This window comes from Idiotropiscis lumnitzeri, chromosome 9 (assembly GCF_059441095.1).
Source record: "Idiotropiscis lumnitzeri isolate Australia: NSW breed Sydney's pygmy pipehorse chromosome 9, RoL_Ilum_1.0, whole genome shotgun sequence".
Taxonomy (NCBI): Eukaryota; Metazoa; Chordata; class Actinopteri; order Syngnathiformes; family Syngnathidae; genus Idiotropiscis; species Idiotropiscis lumnitzeri.
In genome coordinates, this window is record NC_142399.1 from 13,015,877 (window position 1) to 13,038,736 (window position 22,860).

The following is a 22,860-nucleotide window of genomic DNA, read 5'->3' on the forward strand; positions in this document are numbered from 1 at the left end:
GCGTAAGTGCGTGTGTGTGCGCGTGTGTTTGTGGGCGACCACACAGTTGCAGAAGCGTCGCGGCGCGTTCCTCGTGGACCATCGTCCAGTTTTAATCCAAAGTAGATTAATGGGTCAGTTTAGTCAAGTTCACGAAGGGTTCAGGAGAAGGTTCACGCAGAGTTCAGCTCACACACGCACACACACGCACACACGCCCACACACACACGCACACACTCAGACGACGACGAGGCGGAATCACTGAGCTGGAAACGTGTACAGGGAACACCCGCGCCGCTAACGAGGAAACGCGACTTGGAAAAAGGACAAACCAATACAACGCAACATAAATACATGCAGTCAAGCGTAAACGCAAACAAACATGGCGCCGTGAAAACAGAACATGGGAACTACATACAACACCCGAGAAAACAAACAAAGTCGCACATTCAACCGTAATCGATCCAAATCAAGCGCACGACTGCAACACGATCAGACCATGCAGAACACAAAGTGGAAACTCTTAAGCTTGGAAGTAAAAGACAAAAATCGTACTCAAGAACAAACATTAAAGCAACATAAACGCAAGCCAAATACAATCATGAAAGCATGACAATAGAACCCAAAAAGCACCAATGGAGATACATCTGATGATGACAATACTTCACAACTCGTTCAAGCACAGCATGAAACGAGATATCACATATCAGAGAAGAATCAACGGTTGGGTCCCTTTTTTTGTGCCCATTTCAAGCCCAGCACAAAACGCAGTCTAACTGAGTACTTGGGCGAACTTCTCTTTCTTTTGCCATTTTCCTTGACTGGCGCGAGTAGAAGAGGGCATTTGCGCTGTTGTGGGAGAGAACACAGCGGATTTAATTTGCCATCCAATGGAAGCGAATCCCCTCGTTTCTTTTAGATTCAGCGCACAAGAGGCATGCGGTCTCTATCAATGAGATCTGCGCATTCAAAATGCTTCGTGTTCTAAAGGAACTGCAAGATTTCCATTTGTGGATGATGTCAAGTTGGCTTCAGTGGATGGAGTGGGCACTTGGAGAGCGCCTTCTATACAACCCATCGTGAGTCTGTGGATGCCACTGTCGCATGTTGTAGCATGTTGCTATATAATATTTTGTCATATGAAGTTTTTGCAACGTGTCACGAAGCATGTTGATCCTTTGCTCCTGCATGTTTTTTAGCATGCTGTCGTGGTGTGTCATTGTAACTCGTGCAGCGTGTTTGTAGAGTGTTGCTATGAAGCATGTTGATGGAGTCAATCAGGGTCGAGTGTTTTTTCGCCTGTTGTTGTCGGCACATATGAGCGGAGGTGAAAGCAAGTCACTTATGTGCAAGTCACAAGGAAGTCTGAAGTTACTGTGGGAAAAAATAAAACCAAGCAAATCAAGTTGAGTCAACAACATATTTCAAGCACGTGAAGTCATAAGTGGTACTACTCAATTGGAAAACAAAATTTTATGTCAAGTGAGTGAATGTGGTGCGAGTGTGCATGCGTTCTTAGAACTTTAGAATCCATTTCACGTGCCGCTCTTCAAATTGACATTTTTTCTCTCCACAACTGACTGTAGTTCACGTGTAAGTCAAGTCATGTCATTCCCAAGTTTTTGGCAAAAAAGAAAAAAAAAAGCAAGTGCAGTGAGACTTGAGTTCAGTCACATGACTCAAGTCTCCCATCTGTGGCGTTAGGCTGGTGACGCGCACGAGAGTGAGCGTCCGCGAAGCGGCTTGACCTCCGCCTCGCCTAAATCTTTGAGCAACGGGGGAGGGGCTTCTTGACATTCTGCCGCTTGCTTTTCAGGAGAGAGTGCGGGCGCTCTTCATGACTTGACTCTTGAATCATTCAGGGTACAACATATGAAGCCTTTTGCTGCCCGACCTTAGAAGCGTACTTCACCAAAGTCATAATTGTGGTCTGCCCAAAGACAGGATAAGCGGTGTGGATGATTTCACACACACACATGCACACACACACACACACCCACGTACACGCAAATACACAGAAACACATAATAGAAAACAAGCTAACATAACACACTAGAACAATAGTGACACTTCATTAAGCCCGTACGAAACACAAAACTTCCGTAGATTGACTCGCCCCTTTTTTGACGGTCCGTCCCGCATCCTCCATCCGCGACCCCGGGCACCCTTCCGTCCTTACACTTTTGTCCTTATTCATAAAAATAATCACCCTCCATCGCTGTCGTCTTCATCCTTTTTAAAGCGCTTCCGTTATTAAATGGGTTATTTTCCATTTTGTGATGACCACAAAGTAGTAAGACAATTGCACTTTTATTATTGTAAACAGCAGAACAAGCTGAAAGTTACTTCTGGTGCATTTAGACAGTGACGCCGAGGTGGAGGCAATTATTACACAACACCAAACTGAATAGTTTGCACACAGATAATGAAACAATAAAATAAAGATTGAAGAAATATAATTGGCACAAAATGTGCATTTTAAATGCTATTTACACTCTTAATGTCACAATGCATGCTGGCAGTGCGTTGTACCAAAACCTTCCTCAGACTTCTGTTGACATGTGAGGCAAATTGACAGAATGAGCTCGGATCAAGTCGCACTGTAGAGATGACCAGATTGATTGCACGTCATCTCTTGGCTCAAATGAAACGTAACTTAAGATGCTTATTTTGACTCTCAATTGCTTCTTCCCTTCTATCTCACTTGAGACAGAGAGAAAGAGAGAGAGAGAGAGACAGAGAGAAAGAGAGAGTGAGAGAGAGAGAGAGAGAGAGGGAGGGAGAGTGAATTCTATGCACGCAGTACTTGAGGTGTTGTACGAAAACACATTTCCGCCATTGCTTAGTCCATGGGCGGCACGGTGGACTACTGGTTAGCACGATGGCCTCACAATGCGGAGGTCGTGCATTCGATCCCGGCTCCGGACTTCCTGTGTGGAGTTTGCATGTTCTCCCCGTGCCTGCGTGGGTTTCCTCCGGGTACTCCGGTTTCTTCCCACATTTCCAAAAACATGCATGGCAGGTTGATTGAACATTCTAAATTGCCCGTAGGTATGAGTGTGAGTGCGGATGTTTGTTTGTCTATGTGTGCCCTGCGATTGGTTGGCAACCAGTTCAAGGTATCCCCCGCCTACTGCCCGAAGATATCTGGGATAGGCTCCAGCACCCCCGTGACCCTTGTGAGGAGAAGCACTACAGAAAATGGATGGATGCTTAGTCCATCCTTTTTAAAAAATTTCTCATCCTCTGTCCTCCGCTCCGCCGGAGGGACCTTTCCGACCAACCCAGGGACGAAATGCCCATCTCCGCACACAAGAGTCAACGTGTGTGACTATGTCCGGCAGCGCATTAGCACGTATGTGTACATCAACTAGAGGACAATAATTAACATCAAGTGAGCATACAAACAACCCCCACCTGACATTTGTCACATGAACTAGCAGGCCTGACACTGAACTTAACGTGAAGCCACGCAAATTGCCATCCATCTCATTTACATAATCCCGCCTCCACACAGTGGCGACACCCACAACCTGCTGAAGATGTGAAACACTACCACGGCAAAGTCAAAAGGTAAGCAGAGCTGCATTGAGTTTTGTTTGCTGCTCAGGACATTAGCATGTGCTTTACTGTTGTGCACAGAATTGCCACATGCATGAAGTGCTGCCTCCATCAGGGAAAATAGAACCCATGATGTCATGTTGCGTGCTTTGAAGTTGAAATTTTTGTGTTTATTGATGTGTTTGCTGCCTGTGTCACTTACACAGTTTAGTCAGTGTGTGAAGTGCTGCCTCCACCACTGAAAATGTTTTCTTTTTAGGTGTTGCTTTTTTTTGTCCCTTCTCTAAGCTCTGCCTCTGCTTACACATCGTCGCAATGCCCTGGTTGTCATGGTATCGAAAATCGAAAGCAGTTGCCGCCATTGGCCTGGTGGGAGGAGGCCCGAGTCAGACCCAGCCTTAAAACGAGCCAATTAAAACCATGGCAAGAAACTGGCACTTTCTAAGCGCAAGAAAATTGGGGACACTTTTTTGACAAAACAGAATTTTTTTTTAACAATTCACTGCTCAACCAAAATTGCCCCAAAAAGGACTCAAAATGTCATACACACACACACACACACACACACGCACACGCGTTAAAGTTTTGAATCCACACCAGGATGAAAATGTGATTGACAGTCACATTGTCTGCGTGTGTGTGCGTGTGTGTGTGTGCAGATGCTGGATGTGTGTATGTGAGTGCTTACACTCATCCTATGTGCTCAGCTGTGTGTGTGCGTGTGCGCATTTACACTTGGTTGAGCCTTCTGTTCAGCGTGCAGTCGCTCTCAGTGAGCTGCGTTTTTAGGTCGCAGTGTTCTTTCTGCTGCGCACACACACACACACACACACACACACACGGTTACGCAGCAACGTCAGGGGAAGATACTGTGTGCTATGAGGCGCTTTGGCTGGATGGGGGTTGCTGTGCATGTGTGCGTGTGTGTTTAAGTAGTCCCAGAGGTCTTGTCATGCATGTGGACGCAAAGCAAAGCTGAGAGGCAGAGTGTGTGCGTGTGCGTGAACGTGTGTGTGTGAGCGTGTCTGTGTGCGTGCATGCGTGTGCGTGTGCGTGCATGTGTGTGCGTGTGTGTGTGTGTTGCCGCAGGGCTCAAAGCTTCCACTGCTGCGTAACATGTCGAGTCCTTTTAGTAATGTCACCCCACACAAACACACACACACGCACACCCCCCCCCCACACACACACGCACACACCCACACACACGTGAACATGAACGTTGCAAACATTATTGAAGGTAGAAGGCCCAAAAGGAAACTTTGGCTGATTGCTCCTATCACATTTTTAAAAATGTTTTTCAATAAATTTCAACATTTTGAATTTCATTTTAAAATAACACTTTTGCTGCGTTTTGACACGTGTGAATTTCTCTTTTGGGTGAATAAAGTATCGATTGGCTCACTTATTTTCAGTTACAATCCACACGCATATACAAAATCACACTCACAAGAGCACACACACACGAACACGTGCCCATGCACACTCGCGCAGATCCACGCACGCACAGTTAAACATTAACACACACACGCGCAGGAAAAAACACGCATCCTTTAAATTAAATTGTGTGCATTTTTTATCCACTTCATGATCATGATGATGATGATGATGACGACGACGACGACGACGATAATGGTGAAGATGATGATGATGTGTTGCCATGACGACATTTTAACCGGAAGGCATTTGACGTGGGTTCAGTGGGGACGTGCTGCCATCTAGCGGCAAGATGAAAACATTCAAATATTTGCGCTCCTCAAGCACAACAGACGATTTCTGACGTCATCAAGAATCGCAATAAAATACAAAATTATGAATTAATCAATTCTTTAAGGGGTCACAAGCATAATTGCCTCATCATAATAGTGAACATTTGACGGACATGGAGGGCCGATTTTTTTTTTTTATATGACATTATTTCACACGGCGGTGTAGTGCGCCTTTCGCCCGTAGTGCGCTGGGATAGGTTCCAGTACCCTCCCGCGATCCTGTACAGGATAAGCGGTGTGGATAATGACATGATATTGTTTTTTTTTTTTTGCATCATAGTTGACGTAATTGTAGTGGACATGTTTGCAGTTCTAAAGGACTACAAAGACCACCAGCACTGGGCGCAGCTGTGACGCACTCACATACACGACCACGCGCACTGCACTGCACGCCCTTGTCTTCCTCATCGTCTTACTCTTTGCTGGCCACATGTCATCAGGAAGGCACCTGCTGTCTGTGGACTTTGAAGTCTTTGGACATGTTCAAGGTTCGTGGACATTGACGCGCAAGTCTGTCGGCCTGTCTGTTTGTGTTTCGGTCTTGCACGACTGTGGGACTGTCTGCCTCTCGGCTTGCGTGACATGATCTGCTTCTTAATTTAGCATCGTTTCTGTGGTGTCACCGAAGGGTAACATTTGCGTGTTGTAATTGTTGTTGTTGTTTTTGTTTGTTTGCAGGCGTTTGCTTCAGGATGGTGAGTTGAGTTCATCTCCTGCTCCTGAGTCCAACTTTTTCCCACCGCGATCAGAAGCCAGCGTTTTCATGTGACGTCATGACAACTTGTTTGACAGTACACGGAGCAGGAGGCGGCGCGGGAGGGCGTGGTGGGTTGGGTGAAGAACACCCGCGGTGGAACGGTGGTCGGCCATCTGCAGGGGCCCGCGGACGCCGTGGACCGCATGTAAGTTCCACGCACGCCCACCACACACCACACACGTGCACGCTCTGCCGCCAGATGGCGCTCCTCACCACCACGTCCTCCTCACCACTTCTATGACGTCACACACAGCGCCGCAGTTTGTGTGGTCAGGGAAAGCAGAAATGGGAATCAGTACTCAAACTTTGGTGTCAGACTGTTGACGTTATCACACACACACGCGCGCACGCACACACGCACACGCACTCCCAAGAAAGCTAAGACTTAATTTGAAGTACTTCTTCCTTTTTCTCCGTTCCAACGGAATGATGTTATGTGAAGGAGATCGTGTTTAAGAGTTGACTCTTGTTCAATTAAAATTTAAAAAAAGGCTTCATTTGAGTTGTGTTTGATTCACTTGAGTACACAAAATGGGAATCAGTACTCAAACTTTGGTGTCAGACTGTTGACGTTATCACACACACACGCGCGCACGCACACACGCACACGCACTCCCAAGAAAGCTAAGACTTAATTTGAAGTACTTCTTCCTTTTTCTCCGTTCCAACGGAATGATGTTATGTGAAGGAGATCGTGTTTAAGAGTTGACTCTTGTTCAATTAAAATTTAAAAAAAGGCTTCATTTGAGTTGTGTTTGATTCACTTGAGTACACACACTGGAGCTGCCTTTTTCTTTTTTTTTTAAAGAAAGTCAATGTAAAGGCATTTCACTCGTGATGTCTCAGTCTCAACACTGGAGGACACTATGCAAAAGGAGAGGAATTAGAGAAGCGGCAAAGAAGAAGAAACTTCTGGACTTGAAAAATAATCTGAGACCAGAAGTCAATACGACTGACTAAAAATGATGAATGATGAAGGCTAGCTGTCGGTCCACCTGCCAGCTGTCTGTCCGTCCGTCTGTGCTATTTCTCTAAAAACCTCCCTGGCTTTTTTTATGTCTGGGTGGCGTCCCCAAGCCCACTGTCACTTTCTACCTCTTGACTCCGCCTCCTTCCACGGTGACCTCACTTCCTGCCGGGCCTGGGAACCGGCTTGGGAAGTTTAGTGGAAGTTAAGGAGGGGCGTTCAGGGTTCATGGGGCAATGCTGGAAAGGAAACTTTTTTTTGCTTTCCCTTCCATGTTTTTTTTCCTCTGAGAAAAGTCAAACTTTCCAGTGTCAACAGTCACATTCAAAACTGAAATGAAGCCAAAACAACGTGGACAAAGTTTAGGAGGCATCACTGCGTAGGAATGACCGGCTTGAGTGGAACTATGATGATGATGATGAAGATGAGTCTTCCTCTGCTCTTGGATTCAGGCTTTTGGTGTTGCAGATGTTGATGACGAAAACCAACACTCGATTCAATCCTACAAGCACTTAATGCAAGCTGTGCGGGTGTGCGTGGGGGTGTGTGTGTGTGTGCGTGCGTGTCATGGAGCTGGTCAAGCTGACCCAAGGCTTGCACGTCGACCAATCAGGGAGAAAAAAGTAGGCCAGCGACTGGTGGTGCGCCGCTAACACCAACCAGCCTCAAACCACTCGAAGCCGCGTCGTTATTCGGATGTGACCCTGATCCTCCACAATCTCCTATAATCACACACGCACGCGTACTGTATGCATGTACACACACATCAAAACATGGTGCGTCCTACGACAGAGAAATGTTTTTATTCTCCCAGCATTCTTTGATGTCCACATGGAGCTAATGTATTGTCTGTGGGGGTGTGCGTGTGTGTGTGTGTGTGGGGGGGGGAGTGTGCGCACGCGTTTGTGTGTTTCATTGTGCGTGCAAGCACATGCGTGTTGTTTGTGCACGTGTATGTAAATGTAAATTCATGTGTGTTGTGTGAACTTGTGCTTGTACCGTGTGCATGTGTGTCTTACATTGAATGCGTGTGTGTGTTTAATGTGCGTAAAAGTGTTGTATGGGTGTGCATTTATGATGTGTGTGTGTTTTCAGGAAGGTGTGGCTGAGCAAGGAGGGCAGCCCGAGCAGTCGGATCACGAGGACGACGTTCAGTAACGAGCGGACGCTGCCGGCCTTGGAAATGAGCGGCTTCAGCACTCGCTACTGACGAGGGGTGACCACCTGAGTGACACGTCGCCTCCCGTTTGCTTCACATGTCTTTCTTCATCTTCATGTTGATCTTCATCTTCTCCACCCATGTTTCCTGTCGCATACTCCTTGCCACCAAGCAAGCGTGCCATTAAATGATGAGCGAGCAGCTCTCGGGTTGTCCGACTCTTTCTGAAAAGGTGTCAGTGGATGCAGTGATGTCCCAATGCAACTCATTTACATAACCCCGCCCCCAGCTCAACTTCTTCAGCTAATGAATGGCTTGGCCGCTATGTTGGTCCACGTTGACTTCAAGCACAATCAAATCAAATGCCAAAAGGTAAGCAGAGCTACAATGTTAGCCCAGATTAGCATTGATGGTCAAATTGTAACAGTGTTGGCGGACGTTTTCGAGGTGGGGGTGGGTTTTGTACCGTTTGGCCACCCGTATGTGACTTGTTGATGAGATGCTGCGTGTGTGAACACAAGGAAAGACATCTTCGTGGACGCTCGCTGGAATTATGTGTTGTGAAACGAGCCAGCGGTGCCTTCAGGGATGCGACAAAATGTGACAATTACACAAGACTTCCAAGATACCAGACTTAAAATTTTGGAAACCTATCAGCTGTCTCTCTGCCACTTGTAAAAATGTGGTGCTGGGTGAACTTGATGGCAAGCAGCAAATTAGCAGTTGGTGAACAATATTGTCCAAAAAAAGGCTGTGAGCTGCTTCTTGTCTCTTGAAATTGACTATGTTGAAAGTGAAACAGCAAACAGACAACGGCATACTTTGTTTAGAATCAAACTGTGATGTATAATTCAATTTGCTAGCTTCATGTTAACGCAATCGAGAGGTTGACCAAGCTAGATTCAGTACGTCGAAACCCTTACTTGAATGCCAACAATAGGTAGAGAATATCAAAATACTCACAGGGATCTATTCTGTATCCTCTTTTAAGAATTAACACGACTCCTTACAGTTTCGTTGATAAATGTATAAAGTGCCCCTTGTGGCCAAGGTGTGCACTGAATGAGCAGCACGCACATTGAATGATCAAACGGTTTGAATTGTTGACATTTTATTTCATTGCATAGACAATCCCCATGGTGAGAAATATTGTGATCGATGAGCTTACTGGACAAAACATGTGGCCAGCGTGTCATGTGACCTGTGATGTCATCACCTCTGCCTCCCTCTCACGTTCTTATGTAACAAGTCACATGACCTGCCCCTTCCAGCTAGTTAATTAAGAGTTGCGGCCGCCATGGCGACAGAAAGCCTGACGCTGCAGCTTCCGTGTATGTATGAAGTCTTGCTGTTAGTTGTGCAGGCCTTATCGTCATGGCAACCCTCTGTGAAAGCTTCACACAATCTCAAGAGAGGAAGTGTGTGAGATGAAACACAAGTGTGCTTTCAGTCGGCAAGCTCAAAGCTAATTAGCATCTATGTTGCTGTGCTTTGGCAACAGATTGAATACAAACAGCGCAGCAACACATATAGACAGATAGTCGAACTGCTCACAGTCATGTTATCTTTATCCTCTGTATAGAGTGACTGTTTTTTGGCACAGTTGTGATGTCTTATGGTGCCCCCAGGTGGCCATAAGTGGGCACAATTCAAATTATGCAGCGTGACCAAAATAGTTACATTGTTTTTCCATAACGATCTCAAGTATAATGTCATTGAGTGCTAGTTTTCTTTCTTCAAATACACATTGAAATAAATACAGTTTGAGCGGAAGGCTTTTTTCTGTCCTTCCTTTTTCGTTTGCTCTTCCGTATGTTCTTTTGTCTCAATTTTTTCTTCATCTGTTCATGACCCCCTCCCTTTTATATTGTTTCATTTTCAGCGTTTTTCATTTAGTATTTTTGCGTTATTTGTACAATTTTTTTTCGGCACGTTTCTTCCTTTTTTTTTCCCCCGCTCTTGATGCTGGAACTATTTTCCTTCTCACTTCCCCCCCATGGCGGGACGAATGCGATGTCATCTAAGAGAGGCTTGGATGTCCTCAACTCTTCTCCAATATTCCAGAGCTCATCCGGAGATCTGCATGTGGTATAAACACCTCCAAATATATCAGCCACCCCCGCGCCCCCCCCCCCAAGCCCTCAATAAGAAGCTCCTCTTCCATTGCAAGCTGCCACACTGCAAACAATCACGGAGGCACCGCCCCCGCGCCAAAACTCCACCGGCCTTGACCTCTTCTTCTTCTTCCTCTCCCGGCAACAACTTTGGCATCCCAGCGCCGTCGCCAAGGAAACCAGCGTCTCTCTATCACAAATGTTTGACACTCAAACTCCTCCATGTGGCCTTCTCCATGTCTGCTTGCTGGCCACACACACGCACACGCAGACACACACACGCACACGCTCGCACTCACGCTCACCCACACGCACTTTACCTGAGTGTGTGGGCTCGCTGACAATGGTTACTAAGCAACAGGTTGACATTCAAGCAACTTTACATTCAACTTTTCAAAAATGTTAATGTTAAGTTAAATGTAAGTATTATAATCAATATAGATAATTCCTGTTTATGAAGTTCCTAACGTCATAAAAAATGCAGATGAAAAGTGCTCGTGCACGTTTTGTCTTCGTCACGAACATTTCCACACAGAGTGATACAAGCGCCATGAATGACAAACAGGAAGTGATGTCACTGGATATCACCTGTGCATGGCGAAACGCGGACTTGCACGCGCGCACACACACCCACACACACTCAACTTTCCGCTGAGTTTCAGTTGCAGTTGTCCTTAGAAAAAAAAGAAAAAAACTATATATATAACCTGATATATATTTGGATCGTTTTTCTTTTTGCCCATTTATTTCTTTTCATGTCTTTTTTATCTTTTTCTCTATCTCTTTTGTTGCATCTTTATATTTGTCCTTTTGATTTTTCTTTTTTGGGTTTTTTAGCTTTTCTGTTGCTTTTATTTATTTTTTTTATTTTTTCTTCCTTTTCTTGTCTTTTCTCTTTTTTATTTTCTTCATTTTGATTTTCCTCGCATTTTTCTTGCTTAAAGTATGCGAATGTCTTGGATGTTTGATGTTGTCTTGGATGATTTACAGTCCCTTGATGTATTAGATTAATAAAAAAATTTATCAAAATTTCTTGTCGTGTTGTGTTGCACTTTGATACAGGCACACAAGAAGCCAAAAGCCAAGAGCCCTTGAATATATAGAAGCTTGAAAGTCCTACAGTTCCTGAATGCAGCGCGAAAAACAACGAATAGCCTCCACATCTCTCGCTGCTGCTGCTGTTGGTTGCGTTTTTTGTAATAGTTGCGTTGTTTGAAGTGTGAGCATGACCCGGGTGATGTCATTATCACGTGACCTGGCGCGCAGCCGCACGGTCCTGCGTGCTTACAACCTTTATCCACATTTCGTCTTTGTGCACATTTCAACTTTGTAATGCTGGAGTTGCTGGACGGAATAACGTGTTGTCATCGCAACCGCGCTCACACTCACACTCACGCGCACACTGTACCATTTTCTACTCTTGCCCGTCATCCAATCTCTGCAGCCTACCCCCGCCCTCTCCCACCCGCTGGCCCCTCCCCTCTTTGCTGCCTCCGACTGATTTAAAGGATAGGCGCGCTTGTTTCAAAGTGTGAGTTGCTGCCCGAGCGGGTGGAGACATTGTATTTTGCAAAGCTCCCAAATCTCATTTGTGCCTTCCCCCCTTTTCTTCTTTTTGTGAAGTTAACAGTACACCTACACACGTGTCCATGTTTGAGCAACCTCAGATGCGACAAAGCACAGTTGTTGCTTACACATTTAGTCAAATGTCACCTAATTTACAGTTTATATGAACAAGCAAGCCGTGTTACTGTTGAATAGACTCGAACTACTTACATCTTACAAACAAATTAAACTGTTTTAGTCTCAAGTGGTTTATTTTGTGGCGAATGTTAGCGTTGTCACTGCATTCCAGGTTTGTTTAAACCTGCAAGCAGGTTAATGTGCAAATTGTAATTGCCCTTGCAAGCAGATTGTCTGACGATTCGCGCGGGTTAAGTGACGTTACACTGCAGCAGTTTTTGCCGATTCAATGTTTATTGTAATGTATCCATGTTGATGAATGGGACTTTTTTTTCAACTTTTTAGTCATGGTCAAGTGCGCTCGCTTTAACGGTTGTCACATCAGGGCCACCACGTGATTGACAAACCTGCAGCGGCCCTCGGAGACACCGCCCATGCGGGAGAGCTGCAAACACTATTAAACGAACAAGCTCCTCACGAGCCCTCGTTGTGACAACATTGTCAATAATTTGAGTTCGAGTTGCAACTTCAGAGGTTGACTTCGCGATCTACTTTTCGATTCATTTGATGTTTATTTTCTCCATCCGTCAGGACGAGCATTTTGGTGCTTGGGCTCGTAACCCGGTGCCGCCCGACGGTGCTGACCAGTGTGAGAATCGAGCGCATCCCGCCCCGCAGTCTGGTCCTCGGAGCTGAGGCGGGGGAGGAGAGGGAGGAGGAGGAGGAGGAGGAGGAAGAAGAAGAGGAGTTTCTGCATTGTTTTCAGCACTACTGGCCCGGCCGCCCTTCACCAGCACAGCCAGCTCAACCTCGAGGTGAGTCCCGAGCCGAACCGAATCGAGCCGCTCGATCTTTACCGTGTCGTTGGTTGTCCTTGCGAACGTACTCGTGTGTTTGTGGTGGGCTGAGTTGAGCGTGGACGGTTGAAGTTGGTGCCGCGTTGTCGCCGAGAGAAGCCGACAAGAGACGCCCTCTCCCCGGATGGGCGTCCCGGAGGCCCCCGGCCTCACCCACCGGACCTTCAACTGGACTGCGCGTGCGTGCGCGCGTGTTTCAGCTTTAGTGCGCCACAGCAGCATCTCCCTTTCCCCCCCTTCTGCAGTCTTCCATCAAGGAGGTTGGAGGTGCAGCATGTTGTTGTTATCTGCTGTGAGGAGGAGGAGGAGGAGGATGGTGATGGTGGCGGTGATGAAGGTGGTGGTGCAGGCGTGGTCGGGTGTGTGCGTGCGCGTGTGAGTCTGCATGTGCTCGTGAATACACGCGTGCGACCTTGTGTGCACGCGAAGGTGTTTGTGTGCACTTTGAGCTAGTGCGAGTTGAACCGCATCGTCGTCTCCTTTTTGTTCTTTTTCTTTCTGTCGTTGTGGTTTTGGTGCAGACCGGCTCCCGAGTCCAGAGGCGCTGTTATGTAATCAGATCCGACTGGACCCACTGCTGCTGCAGCAGCGGTCCCTCCTCCGCCCTCGACGCTCCATTTTCTTTTCTTTTCTTTGTTTTTTTCCTTAACCTCCCTTGCAATCTCAAACGTGTCTTTTGACATTTGCGACGTTCAAGTGTCTCCTTTGAGGTTTGCTTTGGTTTCCTTCGCACTGTCCACTTGTCCTGTGGTCAGCGTACCCCACCCCTCCCCCACTCGACGCCAACTGGCCGACATTTGGCAATTTGTTGGACGTGTGTTGAGGTGTCAGGTGTGACTTGGTCACGTGAGACCTAATCCACACATAGCGATAATCACGCATATGATCGGATGTCTGTCAACGTTGCGCGTGAGTGATGGGTGTGTTCTGACATCACTTATAATCCCCAAGCAGTTTAAAATCGTTTCAAACTCCTTTACAACCTTTGTCATGGGGGAAAAAAAGTACACAAATGATTTGCTCTACCAAAAATATACTTGAAGTATGGCGATGACATGTTGGAACTTTCAAAAGTCGCTGTAAGGTGGAAACAAAACATGTTTTTAAGAATGTTTTGAACAACCATGCCAGCATTCATGATTACCCAAAACTGACAAGTATACAAAATGAGGCTTTTTTTCCCCCCAAGGTTGTTGCCCTTTTTTTCTTTTATACTGTTTTACAATATTTTTGTATTCCATTGGGCTTGCGCTCCCTCAAAATGTCTTTAATCTGTTTTGATTGTTTGAAATGTGTTATTGCACAAAACCAAATGCATTTGAAATCTGCGTAATGAAAAGTCTTCAATCCAAACATCCAAAAATGAAAGACATGATCATAAATTCACCAATTGGCCGCAAATCGTTGTTTTGGCGTTTCATCCCTGACGCTTTCAAAATGAGCTTTTGAAAAATTTGCAACGGGGTTGATGTTGTAAAAGTCGCTTTTTGCTTTTTTTGAGAGTCGTTTCAAAAATTGTCACTTGAGCTTGCCAATCTTCCTCAGCTTCACTTGCTGAACAACAGAATACGACGGATGATGTTTACTTACCAGTCAAACACGTTAACAAGTTTCATTTAGTGCAAAGTTGGACACAAGTCACAAGCTAGATAAGTCGTATTGTTGACCATTTGACCACCAAGTGCTCAGCTCTGGCTATGAGACACTTTGTTATTGTTTCCCTCCCACCTGCTGCTTGATTGCGCCTCAACTTTTATTTTGAGAGCCTCCTATGTTTGATTTGATTTATTGTTTGATTTTGAATTTCAAACTTCAAGTCTGGACTATACTGCAAGAGGAGATGCTTGATTGTGTGTGGGTGTGCGGGTGTTTTTTTTTTGGGTTTTTTTTTGTGAAGGGATGTCACAAACAAATCTTGATAGAGCCGATGAGCTAATCAATTATTAGCTAGAGAAGCAACTTGAAGCAGGCATACTGAGCAATTTAGTGGAAGCCGAAAACGCTGCCCTCCCGTCATGTCATGATTGGACGCCGCGTGACGAGGCTTCAGCTTGTTCAGTATCTCGAAGAAACTGCCAGCTGGGTAGTCACGTGTGCACATTCCCGTTTTGTCGTCTACAAGCGACCCGATTGCACTTTTTCCCGTAAGGACAGCGAACTTAAATTTTTGTTCTTTTTTTACTTTAAATACGAGCCCAAATCTTCAGCAATTTGGAGTATTACTCCAAGGAAGTCCTCAACGACTAAGTCCGTCTGCAACAAATGTCCGTGCGGTAAACACAAAAGAGGCTTTAAAAAAAACACAAATATAGTTTTAAATTAGTTAATTATATTTTCAAGGCAGAAAGTTTTGTCTCACACGGTTCCTCTGCGTCCTTAGTGTTCATCTTTCAAACATTTAAGTGTTTTGCTGTATGAAATGTAATTTAAAAAATAAAAATACAATATCGGGATCCGCATTTAGAAACATGAAAACAGTGACATTAATTGAGTGCAGACATGAGTAAAGACGCGTTAAAATCATGGAGGTGCATGCGAGGGATGAGAGAAAGCGACTAATGTAGCAACATTACTCGTTGGAATGCACGTGGGAGGAAAGCGAGCTCCTCGCAAATGATTTGTTCGCATTGAACCAAAAGCGTTATGTCTGAAAATGATACTCAGCGATCCCTGCAAACAGTTTTTGACACCCCAACGTTTTTTAATGATTTTTTTGTCATTGCCTACGTAAATAGTTTATGCTGCAAATCAAGCACTACCTTCAATCATGTGCTTCTTGAACATTTTGCACCAAGTGCTGCTAAAAAATAAATGAATGGACTTTTCCAAGTGATTGCATCATAACTAACATTCTAGTACAGTACAACTTTACTTATATAGCACATTTCAGAACAGCTGGAGCTCTACCAAAACGCTTCCCATATGGTGTAATATAAATTAGAACACAAATGAAAACACATAAACCCATCTTTATTCCGGAAAAGTTTCATATATATAATTGAAAAGTATTGTAAGACAATTAAAATTGTGCCGAAATATAGAAAATAAAACAAACTCATGAAAAAACATTTACGGGATGTTAAATATCACTTTTGTGAGTATTTAAAAACAAATGATTGTAAAAGATCAAACGCGAGTGTATGGTACTTCAAATTGAAATCAAAAGCAACTCGACCCAACAGTTAAAATGTTCAAGTTTGAACTTTTAATGTATTGATTGTTTCACATAGCAAGCCCACGCACGACACTTTGACACTCAACGAAACCTTTTAACTCAAGTTTATTTTTAGACAAAAAACAACTGCAGCTGAAACTAAGTGGAACCAAATGCTAAATAATCCAAATGGAATGATTAATTAATGAATAATAATGGTTTAATAGCATTGCGTTCTAATTTCACGCTAATTTATATTACGCCATATGGAAAGCGCTTTGTTACAGCTCCAGCTGTTGTGAAATGCGCTATATAAATAAAGGTGTATTGTATAGTTTCAAACTCATCGGACGTTACTATTGGAAAAAAAGGCAGCCAATTAGTGTGTAGGTGTGTGCGGGGGTGCGTGCGTGTGTGCACGCGCACATTTGCTCATTTACTGAAAACTCTCTGTTGCTTCCACTTTCAACTCAGGCTAAACTTGGTTCCTTCACGATATCTTTTTGATGATGAATCGCGTCAGTAAGTCTGAACGATTTTGGACTACTCTGATTTTTTTTTTTTCTTTTTTTTCCTCCAGGAAGTTTTCTGACTTTGCCTCTTAACTGTTGAATTGAACACCCTTCCAACAAATTCTGAGCGCCAGAAGTCAAACAGCTCATTTGAGTCAATTTCTTAAAATGGAGATGTGACAGAGTGATGTTGCTGAGGTGAGCGAGGGATGTGCTGAAGAAGACGAGGGAGGGATGAAGAAATGGAGGGAGGGAGGTTGGGCGAGCGAGCGCAGTGCAAACATTCCCCAGGATGACGAATTGTCCCTGGGGGAGCGCGAAGACCAGAAATCCAGAGAGTGAGACGGGCAGGAACCTTCTGGAAAATATCCAGCAGACAGGAAGTGGACCGGCGTGTGACATCATCAGCTAGCCACGCCCTTGGAATGCAAACACACGCACGCAGATAGATAAAGTTGTGTGGGTGTGCGTGTGCGCTTGCGCGCATCAAGTTGTTTTCGGGGGCTGTAGCAGATTTCTTCATGACTCTTCGAAATCGTGTGCGTGTGCGCGTGTGTGCCTGTGTATCTACATCAGTAGATGTGTGTACAGGTCTGTTTGTGTACGGCCGTTAGTGTGCATGTGCCAGTGTGCACACATTTCTGTGTTCATGTATGTGTGTTTGTATCAGCGTATGTGCATACGAACGCTTCATGGCTGAGGGGGGGTTGGCAAGTGGTGGTGGAAGGGAGGGAGGTCCGGGTCTGGGTGTGGTCGAATGGCGTCAGACAGGAAATGAGTTCTCAGCTGAATGCGGACCGGCCGCCTCTGCACTCTGTGCTGCCTCTAAAAGTGCTCCTTTCAAAACTCATCCTTTTTACACTACAAGCTGAACTAGAACTAGTTTGGATCCCAAACCCATCCACCCATCCTGTACTAGCCTTTTTTTGATACTTTGCCTTCATCCATGATTCATTTTCTTCAATCTGTTCAATATTTTGAGGGCACTGATGCGACGCTAGCAACTTAGCATCAATTTACCTTTCCTGTTAACAACAGAAAGTTGTTGGCTATTTTCAGGGTGTTTCTCTTGAATTTTTGTCAACTGTTTGGGGCAGATGCTCGTGCTAAGCTAACAAATTAGCATCAGTTCATCCATCCATTTGATACACTAACACTTCATTTTGTTGCTTGTGTATTTTAGCCCCGCCTTCAGGCTTGATGCTAGCATTAGCCTTTAACTTTTATACAAGTATGGCTGTCAACACATTTCTTAGCAAATGCCAGCGGTGCCTTGAGATGAGAGTTGAATTCAATCCTTGGCCAAGCTTGTAACGCAAAACAATTTAAATTGACTTCCCCCATTGACATGAATGGAAATGCCATTAATTCATTCCGGCCCAGCACATCCATCTCAAAAAATGTTCTTGTCCTGTTACCTGAGGAAGTTTGGCACTTAAGATAATGTACTTAATTAAAACATCACCATTGTTGATGTGAAGAATGATACACTTGCTCATAGTGATTGATTGCTGTAATGCCGTCGCCATTGAACAGCATATACACTTTCATACGAAAGGAAGGATATCTAATTTTTCACCGTGAAACCGTTGCCGATTACAATTATTCTGTTGAATCAGGCGGGTACAAGTTGAGAGGCTGAAATTCCAACGATCTGTCAAAACGGTTAATTGATGATCAAAATAGTTGTCGATTGTTGTTTAATCGATTAATTGTTGCATCTGTAAGTGGTATTAATGTATACACAACCCAAAAAATGTTGACAGTGTGTGTAAAGGTGACTACATGCACGCACACACATGCAGGCAGTATGACAGGTGCTGCTGCACCTGCAGCGTTGAGGAATGTGACTGATCCCAGTTTTGTTTTTTTAAACCTGGATCAGCAGGAAACGGCACGCATGCAGAGCGCAGATTAGATGTGACATCCCACAATGCACCTCCTCTCTCGCTCTCGCGGGCCGAGTGGAGAAACACCAAAGAATCTGGCTGCCGGCCAGCCTGAAATGATGGGATGCATCGCCATGGCGACACGCCGACCCTCCAATCTGGACTGTCACAAGCCCAGTGTGAGCAAGCGAGCGAGTGTGCGTGAGATTATATTTTGGGACTAAAAGCTGCTGGAAGCTTTTGAGAGAGGCAAAAAAAAGTGAGTTTGTTGTTGAATCTTGGACTGGTTTCTCTTCGATTGGTTGAAAAATTTGGAGCAAGTCAGAAAGAAGCTTCACAGCTTTTGTGGTGTGTGTTTAAAAAAAATGGCCTCGGGCTGTGGGAAAAAAGCAAAGGAAGTGAAAATGGTGTGAAACAAGACGAGCATCACAGAGTCTTTGCACTTCGTTCTTCTCTTGGTGCTTTTTCCTCTCCGTCCATGTTAGCGTCTTTGGCTCCTCCCTCTCCTTGGCGCCGTCCCAGAAGTTGGCAAGCGTTTGGGAGTGGGCCGCTCTCTTCTGTGCACCCCACACTACCACATTCAGAGAAAGGAACATTTTCAAGGAAGTTGGCACAAAGTGACCTGCTCACTGGGTTTGAACGTGCCTGCATGGATCACATGACAATATGCGAGGGCCAGCATATACAAATCTTTTTAGAATCGATTATTGCATCGATTGCTTGAGTAATTGCCACGCCCCAGTACACTGACATTGCACTTTTTTTTTATCTTTTCAGTGAAATGTTGGACGGTGAAACGTGCTAATCTCAGAATAACACTTAAATTTGATGTACTCTCACTTCAATGTAAATATTTTCATGTTAATTTTTGTATAATTAAAATATAACAAAAAAGCCATTGTGTGGTGTCGTGCTTGCTCTCTCTTGCCGGCTCAAGCGCTTCTCGTCGCCGTTTCGGCTGCTCGTATGGTAGACGCGAGGTCTTATTAAAAATTTAAAAATGAATAAAATACCGTCCGGAAACGATCCAGATCCGTGCCTGCTCTAAATTAAATTTTTGTCACTTTCCACTCACAATCGTTACTGTCCGGACACAGGCAGCAAACTATGCTGAGCGAAGTTAGCTGGAGAGGCTTGCTCACGCACCAAACCTTCCCAGCGATTCCAAGGAACACGCTCGCCCCCCCGTCAAGTCGTGACGGGTGCGCCGTGACCAAAATGACGTTGGTCTGCGTGAACACACTTGAAAATACCAATTTTAGCTGCGTTGTTGTTGTTGTTGCAGCTCGCACCACTGAACAGCCGTCAAGCAGGTCACGTTGCTGTGTTCTAGTTCCCAAGTTCTGCCGGGTCTACTTTGCAGTAATGTGTTCATAAAACCATACTTGTCAAACTTTTGGCATCTTCATCTGCATGAGCATACGTTGGCGGAAGCTCCAAATGGCACAAAAGTGGCTAAACATTGCAAAAGACTGTATTAGCTTCATTCTCAGGTGACTGATCTACAACCGTTTTTCCAGAATATTTTTGCACGGGCCTCAAATCTGCTGACAATGTTCAGAGGAGGCAAAATCTTTGGTGGCTTCTCCAAGAAAACGTCTGGCAATGTAAATGCTTTAGCCTCTTTTATTAACACTAACATGATGCTAACGTTAGCGGAGTGTCTTTACGTTGACTGTGGCGTCGCCTTGGCGACAGCGACGTCATTTGACAACGAGTCTGGTTTGTCTCATCAAGCGTGTGAACTTCTTGACTTAACACAATATCTGTCTGTTCTCGCACACTGCGACCATTCAGCAGCGCAATGGGCAAAATGAGTTTGGGACAAAATGTCACGTTTGTCCCGCAGACACTTTGGGGCAGAGTGGACTGACGGAACCTTCTGGGCTTTTCCTTTTGTCACCGTGGAGCTGAGTGCGGGGCCATTCATTGAATGGACCTTATTGATTTTAAGTTGGCCCGATAAAAACATTGGTCGATTGAATTTTTGTGAAAAACAAATCTGAGATTTGATTTGAATTGTTATGGCACGTAACCCTCATAGAAGCTTTGACACAGAGCCTGCTGCACACGTTTCCAAATATGTGGACGACATTGAGGCTGCTCGTGTCTCATCTTGGTGTTGGTGCGTGTGTGCGTGATGATTCATGGTGTGTTCACAATTGTGCGTGCATGCGCACGCTGACGTGAACAGACGACATGTTAATGGAGAGCTTATGAAATATAGATTAGCGAGCATGAGCGTTAGCACAGCTTTGTTTCTTCCCGTCACCCCTTTTGTTTGGTTGCTTGCTCGCAATCAACCACCAACTCACCTGATGATGATGTCATCGTGAGAGTTATTTTTAAATGTTTTAACTCATTCGCATTTATCCAGCTCTATCCCTCTTGCTGTCTCCTATTCATTTGAACTTGTCTTGTGAGCTTTGTGTTTGGGCGCGTGCGTGTGTATTTAGGTCTTGCTAGCACCTTCGTTAGCGCTAGTCACTTTTGTTTGTCGACATCTCGTCTTCACCGCGTCCGGTTGAAGTCGCGCCTTTCTCCAATTTTGGCAAGGTGTCTCTGAGCGTCTCGTCAAGTCCAGGAAGGCAAAGAAGACGGTGTGCGTTTGTTGCTAATGCACACATTGATTCTTGTTTTGGCAGTGAAGCCGGCCCTGGCCCGTAATGATGATGTCATTAAAAAGTGAACGGGTGCTTTCATCTGGTTATAAATCTTTGGTGCTTTTAGTGTCCGCCATGGGCTCGACCGCAGCGCCACCCGACTGCGCATTTACTGCGTCCATCAATAGATTGATCAGCGTAACCATAGTGACGGCTAACTGCATTAGTGCTCGTCCCTTCCCGCTAACCTAATTTTGCTAACACCAGAGCGAGTAGGCACTCAGCCAGGGAGGAATCCTCAATGGCCACATTTTTATTATTATAATTTTTTTTTTTACAAATGTTTCATCTCCAATAAAAAATGATTTGGATACCAAGCACTTGGATATTATTTTTTTTTTCCTGCTACCTCTCCAGGCTCTCTTGCCATACCGAGGTGTTGTCAGGACATTTTCGCTATGTGTGCTGCGACGATGTGTGCAGCTGCTCGACAAGCCCGTTCTGGTTTAGGTTTCGGTTCAGATAAGTGGCGCGGCGGTGTGTGCGTTGGTCCTGGCGGATGGCGGCGGCGGCCTACTTTTGGCGCCTCTGCAGCGACGACGTGCTGATGGATGACTTTCTGCCCGCTGTCCTCAATTCAGCATGCACTTGATTTGAAAATGTTAAGTTGAGCTGTGACTCACCTTGAGTTGAGCGCTAACTTCTTGCTTCGCTTTGAACTCTGACTCCCACTCAAAGACGCAAAGCAAATTTTCACGCTAATTGGACGTCAAACGTTACTGGTGGATTCCAAAGTTCTGTAATTATAAGTAAACTAATATTGTCAATTCTTGCTTCGTCTGTACAGATACACAGCGATACTGAAATAAATACTTGGCTCCTGTACGATATTAGCGGACAAAGATAAAAATGATGAACTTGTGAAACCATTTTTTTAAATTTCCTTAACAAAACAGTTTAGTAGTAGTTATTTTGTTAGTTTCTGTTAACGCGAACAACCTTGCCATAAACGGAAATAGGTGGATGAGGAGCCGCGCGATGTAGACGGCGACCGCTCTTGCTGACACAAAGCTCAGAAAAGTCAGATCAGAAGAGCACAGTCGTACTTGCGGACAAAAATGTAAGCTGTGGCTGCTATTTGGAGCGTCCTCGCTCTGCTTTTTGCTTGAAAGGTGTGTTTTGTATGTGTGCGTGTGTTGTAAGCGTGTTACTAGCGTGCAACGTACTGGCGAGGACTCTCATCTCTCGCTCCGCCTGCGTGGGAGCTTGTACAATGCCCGATGCCAGGTTGCCATGGCAACCCAGTGACGCTCGTGCCTGTAAAATAGTGATGGAGGCGTGGGAGAGACTAAAAAAAAATCTGGTAGCTGTTACATTTTCTCTTATTTGTCAGGTACATCCAACAATAATCAATCGGCAATATGGCAGTTTGGCGCACTTTGTTACAGTCAACCCCCATTTCTCACAACTTGTATGTTCCGCACAACATTGGGGAATATATGCAAACAGACCGTGGCATTTTTTTTTCCTTTTTAAATGCATTTCCTCTTTCTCTATTATGTCACTTAGAGGGAAGGGAAAGAAGACTCACTTTTGCTTCAAGATGCAGCTAATGATTATTTTAATAATTGATTAATCTGTTAATTTTATCATGTATTATTTTGGAAAAAAAAGTCACAAAGATTCTCAATCTGCTTTCATGGAGAGGATGGCAGAAATCCAACAAGATTTCTTCTTGAGAGGCTTACATTCTGCACGTTTGGACAATTTTTGTGTCCCCAAACAATACACTGATAATGGAAATCGTTAATCGATGAGTTGGTGATGGATTGTTGAACCTCTACTTGAGTCCTGCTATT

At 44.9% G+C, this 22,860-nt stretch overlaps 2 protein-coding genes across 2 annotated transcripts in view; both read left to right on the top strand.

The window, feature by feature from the left end:
* The first annotated feature begins 5,642 nt into the window (after positions 1-5,642).
* Positions 5,643-8,422, top strand: acyp2 (acylphosphatase 2, muscle type). The gene is made up of 4 exons (XM_088305580.1): positions 5,643-5,794; positions 5,985-6,001; positions 6,099-6,208; positions 8,126-8,422. Exons 1-4 carry the CDS (start codon positions 5,737-5,739, stop codon positions 8,238-8,240), a joined length of 300 nt encoding a protein of 99 aa, XP_088161706.1. The 5' UTR covers positions 5,643-5,736; the 3' UTR covers positions 8,241-8,422.
* A 4,251-nt stretch (positions 8,423-12,673) lies between these two features.
* sptbn1 (spectrin, beta, non-erythrocytic 1) overlaps positions 12,674-22,860 on the top strand; it is a 55,489-nt gene continuing 45,302 nt past the window's right edge. The window contains exon 1 of the mRNA XM_088305155.1: positions 12,674-12,801. The gene's annotated coding sequence lies outside the window, so the exon portion shown is untranslated. The remainder of the gene's footprint in view (positions 12,802-22,860) is intronic.